We start from the raw sequence: 10,792 nt of genomic DNA, 5'->3' as shown, positions 1-10,792 counted from the left end.
CCAAAAATAATTCAATTAAATAATTAATTAAATTAACGGGCGTTACAACTCTCCCCACTTAGAATATTCTCATCCTCGAAAATTACCTCATGTAAACAACTCGGGATAAGACTCACGCATCTTGCTGTCTAATTCCCACGTCGTACTTTCTCCGGCAGCTCCAGTCCAAACTACCTTCACTAAAGTAATCTCTTTGCCTCTTAGTGTTTTCATCTCACGATCTTCTATTCGTATAGGCATTGTCTCCACAGTAAAATTATTGCGTACTTGCACATTGTTCATATGAATCACATGGGATGGATCTAAATATACTTCTGGAGTTGTGACACATGAAACACATCATGCAAATTCGTAAGGTTAAGTGGTAAGGCCACTGAAAATTATAGTTAACACATGCTCGATGTCTTACTGAATGTTATGACATCCACAATTACACAACATATATAATAATAATAGAACAGCATAAAACAATAAGTAACGCACAAAATTGTTTACCTAGTTCAGTTCAAACAACCTTTTCTGCGGGCTACCAAGCCAGGGAGGGAATCCAATATAAGCAGAATTAATTCGGAGTTAAACTCCCCCGTTTACAACTCCTCACTTAAGACCTACCCAATGCAATTCCAAACCATTTCTAGACCTGAGTATCTCCACTCACTCCCCCTCAATCACAGCAGTGATTACACATAAATATAAACAACTACATAGAGAAGACACTCTTCAAAAACACACCTTGATCTGCTTAAAAGCTTCAATCAAGAAACACACACTCGTGCTTAAAAGATTAGAGTGACATTAAACACACACAACCTATTCCAATGCAATCATCAAGGACAATTGCTTGGATCACACGAGACAGCTACAGAACTACAATTCTTCACAATAAACAATCTTCTGTCTGCGTTCCAAAAATAGGATTGCAGTCTTTTTATATGCAGTCTTGGGCCCTGGGCTTTTTAGAACCAAATTAGGGTTAACCAAGTTAACCTAATTTACACGCCATCTGGTTGTTACAAAATGTGCTGTCAGGAGGATCTTCTGGACGAATTATTCAGCACACAATACAAGGTTTCCTAAACTGATAATTGAGATAAATCAGGAAACACAATTAATAAAAAATAACAGCTCCTGTTGTCACACACGGATGTCATCACATTCACTACAGAACCTGTATTAGCTTCACACAGATGCAATCTTCATAACACAATATCAACCAGGTATATTTTACCACTAATGCAGCCAACATGAAAACACCTTCAATCTCCCCCTTTGGCAAATTTTTGGCTAAAACAACCTGTCACACCATACCAGAGAAATACTTGCAGCGGACAAAAAGCAATTAAAACACAATCAAGGCAAGCTAATACAGAACAGATAACATACATCACCAGTATGCACACAATGCTAAAACAAACCAGAAAAACAGCCACAAGAGCAGCACAAGCACAAACAGATCAACACAAAAATAAGCAAACTAGAATTGTTGATCACACACAATTACCATTCTTGTTGTTCTAGGGTGACATGTATTACTTCTCCCTCTGTTTGGCCATAAAAGTTGCCAAAGCCAATAAAATGTCTTCTCCACCTGTTTTTTGTTGTTGTTGACTTTATGGTTCTTAAAGGATGCAGAGTCCTAACTTAACTTGCTTCGCAAGTTCTCAAACTTTGTAGCATCAAGAGCTTTTATGAAGATGTCATTGATTTTGTTAGAAGCATTTTCGTCATTCTTGTTAGGATCATCTTCAATATGCATCATATGTACCATTCACATACTCGCATCATTCAGGGTTCTCACAGGATTAGTCACTTCTATTTCTGAGTGAAAATTTCACTTTGTGATTACACTAGGACTATTGTGGTGGGATGTCAGCTGAAAGTCCTCCTGGATATCTAGCTTATTAGCAATATCTAGATCAGTAGTTGACCTTTGCATGAGGTTCCATTTGTCCTCCACGTTGTTTTTTATGTAGTAAGGCATACTTATGACATTCCACTCTATATTCTAGTGAGATACACCTAATTGTATCCAGATTAATTTAAACCAGCCCAAAAGATTTGTAGGAATCATACTTGTCATTAGCTTAGCATCTTCAGTTGTGATTACAAGAATCCTACTCTCCTTGCTTTCTTGATCTTTCAAGTGTGGCTGTGAGTCCAATGCTTTTTCCATCCAGAATCTTGAAACTTGGTCTATCTCTAGTGACTCCTTTCTCAGGGGATCCTGACTGTCGATGGATACCTTCCTTGGGACAGTGTTCGGAGCAGCGATTTCCCTTTGAATGGTTCTTTACATATTTACTGAAGAACATTCACTAGTCCCAGAGGCTTTGTTTGTCTTAGTTTGCACAATTGAGTTCTCAACAAATTTTGATGTTAAGACATCAGTGTTGACATTGACATGGTCTGCTGAGTCAATCAACTCACTTCCTTCTCCAATATCCTTCATGACTGTTTTGTTCTTGTTTGCAATCAGAGAGCCCCTGTTCTTATTGTGATGATTGTTTTGTCTGGATTTCCTTTTTCTAGAGCTTCCTGCTTTCTTTATAGCCTCTTCCTCATTTATTCCATGGCTTGAGTGATTAGTGTTCACACACGACTTTTGTTGTTATGGTGTCATACCCCAAAATTTGCCCACTATATTCCAAGCTTTGATTCACAAAACAGCTCAAATGGTCAATAGTCAACCAGTTTGACCTAAAAATTAACTATGGTCAAATTACAGTCAAACTTCTGATTTTTTGGTCAACATCAACATTCTAATGTTATATTCACTATTTGATCAAATTTTGATCATGATTCATCAAGAAAATATCAAAAAATCCACAAAAAGGACAAGTTGCTAAATTAGGGTTTTTAGGGGAAAGTCAACATAACTTTGACTGATCATATCTCTCTCATACTTTCTCTGAAATTCCCCAACATAAGCTCATGCTCAAGGAAATTTGATTCTCTACAACTTTGATGTTCGGACCAAAGTTAAGAAATGCACCATTTGAGAGATATGAGCCAATACATTTAAGGTCCTTCTAGGAGCTCGCAAAAATGATTTTTTCTCAAAAGCCATATCATCAAGATAAAATCTCCAAATGAAAAATATGTTCCAAAGTGGCTTGTAGAGGACATATTGAGATTTTCAAAAAGTCCTAGATCATCACCATGTGATAAAAATTGAATTAGTTATGGTTTGCACAAGTTGGTCGATTTTTAGAAATTACACTTCATGCAAAATGGAGAATTTTGATATTTTGAGTTCTTGGGCCTAAGTTTTGGATTTCAATCATATCCATGGACCATACCAAGACTTATAAACCTATTTATTTTATTTTTAAGATATTTATTTCATTTATTTGAATTTCATTTATTTAAATGTTAAATAAATGGGTTAATACCACTTTACCCCCTGCCATATAGGCGTGTTTGGCTTTACCCCCCCTAAAAAAAACTTATTGGACAGACCTTGCCAAATAAAGATTCCATCAATAAGAACCCTGATCAATTTTCTTGGCCAAGATTCTTAAAATCTTGCCTACGTGGCATTTTTGGCAGTGCTGACTCTACAATACATAAGCGATGTGGCCCAGTCAGCACTGCCACGTGGAAATTATTATTTTTAATTATTTTATAATTTTGTTTTTATTTTTTTTAAATAAATTTGATTTTTTAAATTTTTTTCTTTATTATTATTTTTTTTAATATTTTTTGTTTAAATTTTTTTTTTTACGTTTTTAAAAAAATATTTGACAATACCTGCGGATTTACCTACGAATTTGACAATACCAGCGGATTTACCTACGAATTTGACAATACCTGCGGATTTACCTACGGATATGAAATAACTAGATTTTATCAAAAGAGTGATTTCCCAATCAAATCCATTCATCCAAACATGATTAATATGAATTAAATTTCGTGCAAAAGGGATTGGAAAAGATTGAAAACAATAAAATCCAAAAATAGCAAGTTTTTACATTATTTTTCAATCAAATGTTTTTCTCTTTGAACATGAGGTACAAGCCCACAATTAAAACCTAATCCGCTCACATATATACACAAGACCTTCAGCAAGGAGGGGGCGAATGGGAGAGGAAAGGAGCTAGGGTTTCCAAGTCACAAAATTTTACAAAACTAGGGCACGACATAAGATTTTTTACAGCAAGTTTCAGCCATAGCCAAGCATTCTATCATCTTCCAAGAGTTCCCACGAGCTTATCCCAATCATCTCTAAGGCCATTAATGAGCCAAAACGCGGGCAGCTATCTCCACTGGTTTGCACATATCTTTTGAATTTCAACTTTTAATACATGCCATTTAAACGAATTCTATGCATATATGTTTGTTCATAATCATGTTTGGGAACTTTTAGACCTGTCGTTTCAAAGCTTTGATACAGTTATGAAGATGTGTCATTGTATGGGCAAGAAGCACACTCACGATCAGGTTGGCATTTGCACACGTTTTTAGACAAAACAGACGACGCCACTGAGTTCTTAGGCCCTTATTTCATAGATCTGGGCGCTCCCTTTATCCGGTTAACATTGTTTTGGTGAGTTTTAAAGTTTGCAGAAAATCGAAGGAAAATTTCGTAGGGAAAGCCATGGAAAATCCGCAACTAATTCAGTAGGTAAAGGGGGAAAAGATGAACAGTAGAGGTACCCCACACCAGACACACGTGCGTTTCCTTTTGGCTGGTCAAATCCCACTCTTCCCTCTCCACCCATGTCAACTCCTGAATGGCCAGTTAACGAATCTTAAACTCTCTCTCTCTCTCTCTCTGTTTGATTGGTCTGCGTAGCACATATGGGCCCACACTTTGACTTATACTTTGAATTTTGTTTTTAATTATTATTCTGTATATTTATTATATTTGAGTGGTATAATAACTGATTAATCATGCAGTGTGAGTGGCAAGAGGTGAAGGATCGTTACGTGGAAAACCTGGTTTCGATCCTTACCAATGCCAGTTATTTTGTTATCTTCTTGCATTCACAGATCCCATGCATCTCGCTTGTGCTTCCTCACTATAGACACTCACGCCTCAGTCATTGGATGTCTATAAGCTCATATCCGAGCATCCAGGGAAGGTTGTCCCTGGTGCACCCTCACAGATCATCCACACCGGTTCAGTGCCCCCACCAGGGTTTTTTAATTATTTTTGTTTTTTGTTTTTATTTATTTATTTCTTTTTATTTGTTAGAATTAACCTTTTAGTTAACTTAATTAATTTTTTAATTAACCAATAATTAACTAAATAGACTTAGATTAATTTTGATCATGATTCATCAAGAAAATATCAAAAATCAACAAAAAGGACAAGTTGCTAAATTAGGGTTTTAAGGAGAAAGTCAACCCAACTTTGACTGATCATATCTCTCTCATACTTTCTCAGAAATTCCCCAACATAAGCTCATGCTCAAGGAAATTTGATTCTCTACAATGTTGATGTTGGGTCAAAAGTTAAGAAATGCACCATTTGAGAGATATGAGCCAATACATTTCAGGTCCTTTTAGGAGCTCGCAAAAAGCATTTTTTTCTCATAAGCCATATCATCAAGATAAAATCTCCAAATGAAAAATATGTTCCAAAGTGGATTGTAGAGGACATCTTGGAGGATTTTGATATTTTGAGTTTTGAGTTCTTGGGCCTAAGTTTTGGATTTCAAACACATCCATGTACCATACCAAGACTTATAAACCAATTTATTTTATTTTTATGATATTTATTTCACTTATTTGAAATTCATTCATTTAAATATTAATAAATTAAGTAAAATATGAAATAATTAGATTTTATCAAAAGAGTGATTTCCCAATCAAATCCAATCATCCAAACATGATTAATATGAATTAAATTTCGTGCAATCCCAATCATCTTCCTAGAGTTCCCACGAGCTTATCCCAATCATCTCTGAGGCCATTCACGAGTCAAAACGCGTGCATCTATCTCCACTGAATTTCAAATTTTAATACATACCGTTTAAACAAATTCTATGCATATATGCTTTGATACAATTATGAAGATGTGCCATTGTTAGGGAAAGAAGCACACTCACGATCGGGTTGGCATTTGCACATGTTTTCAGACAAAACGGACGATGCCAGTGAGTTCGTAGGCCCTTATTTCATAGATCTGGGTGCTCCCTTTATCTGGTTAACATCGTTTTGGTGAGTTTTAAAGTTTGCAGAAAATCGAAGGACAATTTTGCAGGAAAAGCCATGGAAAATGTAATATCCTAATTTTATTCTTAATAATAGGAATTTCATTTAGTTGAGATGTAACTAAATGGCACTATGGTAAATAAGGAATAGTTGAGGGGTGTTTTGGTCTATGCACCTAATAACTAAGGCTTAAAGGATTGTTTGGCTATAGACTCATTTGACTTTGTGAACCAAAACAAAATTTTGGAGAGTAGAAGAAGAGGAAAACGTGAAACAAGGAGAGAGGAAGAAGAGAACCCATTGCCAACTTCATCATCAACCTTGCATGCATTCTTGATCCAACAATCTTCACATGTTCTTCTGATTTTCGCAGCTCCTACTGCTATTTTTCAAGGTGAGTCTCATAGATAGAGACCTTGGGGCATTCTATTGGGTATATGACATGTTTGGGGTTAAGGGTTTTTGATAATAAATGTTCAATGATCCTACAAATGCATGTTTAACCCTCCATTCTGATAATCATGAGTATATGCATGTTTACTATAGCTTATTATTTGATCATGAAGGGCTGCATGTAGAAATTTGGGGCTTGGGGACCCCAAATGCGTTTATGCATTTTGCTGATTTTGCAGAGTTCGCTGCAGCGAACTTTCATTCGCTGTAGCGAATGGTTCGCTGTAGCGAATGGTTCGCTGTAGCGAATGGTTCGCTGTAGCGAATGGTTCACTGTAGCGAATGGTTCGCTGTAGCGAACTGTGTAGCGAATAAACCTGGGAGCTGAATTTATTTATTCGCTGTAGCGAACTTTCATTCGCTGTAGAGAATCGGGGCTTCGCTGGGAGTTCGCTGTAGCGAACGGACCTGGAACTGAGAAAGTTTGCTTCTGTTTGAGTTCGCTGTAGCGAACAGAAGTTCGCTGTAGCAAACTAGTCTGATGCAGAATTGATATTTCTCCCATTTGAGTGCAGTTTCGTTTCGTATCGGAATCGAAGGCCTCTTATGACTTGTATGGCATTCTAATATGTGTTTAATTATATAAGACCATGATATGACTGAAATCCCTTGGATATGCTTGTATGTTGTGAAATACAAATTGTGTGGATTATATTGTGGCATTATTATTTTTGATTTTGCTTGTTCCGGTTGAACATTCGAATGTGATTGCTTGTGTGATGGCTTATACCGTGCTGTGTGATCTCGGTGATGTGTGTATGCTTGAATCGGAGTAAGCTTAAGCTACTAGGTGGTAAGTCCTGTTTATGGACTTAGTTCCATCATTACCGTTGCGATGTGCTTGTGATGGCCTACGGGGCGTATCCCACTCGACGTTAACTCATCTGCGTTATCGGTATGTTTTGAACACCTGAGCTACCATTGCGATATGCTTGTGAGGGCCTACGGGGCGTATCCCACTCGACGTTAACATATCGGCGTGCTTGGTATGGTGGAGAAGTAATGCCATGTAGGTAATATTACTTACGATTCACCTCTAGTGTTGCTACGTAGGCAAGATCACTAGGCTTTCGCCCGGTGGGCTCGTATTGTCAAGATGGCGTATTTGCGCTCGACGTTAACTCATCCGCGTATGGACAGTGATGGGGTCGGACGCAAATTAGGCAAGGTCACGGCTGTAACTCATCTCGGATGAATTCCATTTAGGAGGAGTATCTGATTAGTCTTGCGATGTGCTTGTGCAAGTCTCTTGATGCGATGTACGGGTGTAACTCACCGAGGGTGTGGTTTGGCAGCCTAGGTAGACAGGAAGATTCTACTCCTGGATTCCTCGTACATGGGTACGGGTCTGCATACTTGTTTGTGATGGCGTTGAGCCGGTTGTTGTTGATGCCACTTTGGATAGTTATCGGACTTCCACTGATGGTGTACCCTTGTTTGTACTTGTACCTAGCCGTGAGGTAACCCGGATTCTCGGTGGATCCATTGATTGCATGTTCCCTGTAGGACTGAGTGAACCCGTAAGATAGGGAGACTCACTAAGATTTAATAATCTCACCCCATTCCAATTATTCTATTACAGTTGGTTCGAGGCAGGATCGTGGAAAGGGTAAGATGGCTTAGCTTCGAGATGGTGTTTCTTGGCGTTATGTTCTTTTGTAGTTCATGATCTTTTGTACTATCATCTTTTGTATTCCGGATATGTATTAGTACTTGTTGGGAACCTATGTATTTGGCCATGACAGTTTGGGCTTTTGTACTCGTACCTATACATTATCTATTCCGCTGCTTATGTTTATGATTTTTCGAGTACCATTTTAATGCCATATACGTATATCCTAGGCACTGTATGTATGGGGTGTTACAGTTGGTATCAAAGCAGGTCGAACCTCGGCTTTGCCACGAAACATCATAAGTCAGCATAATTCTGCCTCATATGTGTAGTGTCGGCATGATTCCTTATGTCTTATTTATGGCATTGAGCCTGATCAACTTGATTCCGTGTGTAGGACAAGCAGGAAGATGGCTGATCGACGCAGAGGTCCCGGAAGGCCCAGGACGAGGAATGTGGAGCCTGAGACTGAACCAGAGAATGCAGACGTGCCTTGGGTGCAGATAATGCAACAGATACAGCAACAGAATCAAATGATGATGCAAATGATGCAAGGCATGCAATGGCAACAACCAATCGCTCCTGCTCCTAGTCCTCAGGCTGCAGCAGGGCCTGACTTTCGTGCCTTCTTTCGGATGGATCCGCCAGAGTTCTTGGGTGGCTTGGATCCTGTGGTTGCTCATGATTGGTTGTATGGCATGGAGATGATATTTCAGGCCATTCATTGCATAGAGGAAGAGAAGGTGATCTTTGCTGCTCAAAAGATGAAAGGGCCGGCAGGTAGATGGTGGAATACGGAATCCACGTATTTCACTAATCAAGGTATTCCAAAGGATTGGCAACATTTCAAGACAGCTTTCTTGGAGAAGTACTACCCCAACAGTGTGCGTGCTTTGAAGGAGCGTGAGTTTCAGTCCTTCAAACAAGGCAACATGTCGGTGTCTGAATATGCTGAGAAGTTTGAGGACATGGCTGCCTATTCCAGACAAGTAGCTTATGCACCAGATGAGTTGTGGAAGATTGATCAGTTCCTTATAGGGCTGAATGCTGATATTGTACACAGCGTGTCTCAAAGGGAGTTTACCACATATGCTGAGTGTTTGAGGCAATGCTATGTTGCTGAGAACACATTGAAGAGAGTCCAAGATGAAAGAGAACAGAATAAGCCGGTTCGTAGGGAATAAGGAAGGTCGGGACAGCATTTGAAACCCCGCAATTCTCCAGCTATGAAGAAACAGGTCTATGGAGATCGCTCTACTCAGCCTCCCCGATGTGGTAGATGCAAGGAAAACCACTTTGGGAGTTGCAAGCCAGATCTTGTGAAATGTTACAAGTGCAATCAGTTAGGACATTCTGCAAGGGATTGTACAGCCCCGGATGTCCCTGAAAAGACTAAAGGTCGTGTTTACACCTTGGATGCTAGGAAGGCTCAAGGAAACATCAATCTTGTTGTTGGTACGTGTTATGTCAATAATCAACCCTTGTTTGTATTAGTAGATTGTGGAGCGACACATTCTTTTATCTCTTATCATTGTGTGCGGAGGCTTGGTTTTGAGACAACCTTTCTTCCGAATCCTATGGTTATTTCTTCGGCTACTGATGATGTAGTAGAAGCTCGAGAAATTTGCAAGGAGTGTTCTATTACCTTCAATGGTCGTAGATTCTTGATTGACCTCATTTGTCTACCGCTTAAGAAGATCGATGTAGTACTGGGTATGGACTGGTTGTCGGCTAACTCGATGTGCATCGGTTGTAAAGGGAAGGCTATCTTCATTCCTGCTGAGGAGACTACACCAACTGATGCCATTGAACATCTTCTTGAAGGTACGGTTAACATGATCAATTACCTTTTTGCTCAAGAGAAATCTTTCCTTTTGGTTCTTACGTCGGACTCCAAGGACAAGAAGAGTGTATCGGAGATTCCAGTTGTGTGTGAATTTTCCGATGTATTTCCTGAGGATGTTACTTCTCTTCCGCCGGAAAGGGAAGTTGAATTCTCTATTGATCTTGTTTTGGGTACCGCTCCAGTTTCGATTGCCCCTTATCGAATGTCTCCTGCAAAGCTTAGAGAGTTGAAGAGTCAGTTAGAGGAGTTGTTGGCGAAACACTTCATTCGTCCTAGTGTTTCTCCATGGGGAGCCCCAGTCTTATTAGTAAAGAAGAAGGACGGTAGTATGCGTTTGTGCATCGACTATCGTCAGTTGAACAAGGTAACCATAAAGAACAAGTACCCTCTACCGCGGATTGATGACCTTCTGGATCATTTGAAAGGAGCCTGTGTGTTCTCGAAGATTGACCTAAGGTCGGGATATCATCAGATTCGGGTTAAGAGTTCGGATGTATCTAAGACTTCTTTTAGGACGAGATACGGTCATTATGAGTTCTTGGTTATGCCATTCGGGGTAACCAATGCTCCTGCTGTCTTTATGGATTACATGAACCGGGTGTTTCAACCATATTTGGATCAGTTCGTGGTAATCTTTATAGATGACATATTGATCTACTCTCAGACTATCGAAGATCACATGGAGCATTTGAGGATTGTGTTGTCGGTTCTTCGAGAAAAGC

General features: G+C 39.1%; 1 protein-coding gene across 1 annotated transcript; it reads left to right on the top strand.

The window, feature by feature from the left end:
• The first annotated feature begins 8,634 nt into the window (after nucleotides 1–8,634).
• LOC131636245 (uncharacterized) lies at nucleotides 8,635–9,408 on the top strand. Its single transcript, XM_058906880.1, has one exon. The coding sequence runs from the start codon at nucleotides 8,635–8,637 to the stop codon at nucleotides 9,406–9,408; it is 774 nt and encodes a 257-aa protein (XP_058762863.1).
• The last annotated feature ends 1,384 nt before the right edge of the window (nucleotides 9,409–10,792 follow it).

This window comes from Vicia villosa, unplaced genomic scaffold, assembly GCF_029867415.1.
Source record: "Vicia villosa cultivar HV-30 ecotype Madison, WI unplaced genomic scaffold, Vvil1.0 ctg.001676F_1_1, whole genome shotgun sequence".
Taxonomy (NCBI): Eukaryota; Viridiplantae; Streptophyta; class Magnoliopsida; order Fabales; family Fabaceae; genus Vicia; species Vicia villosa.
Note: the sequence above shows the minus strand (reverse complement) of the source record. Positions and strands in the feature narration are given on the sequence as shown.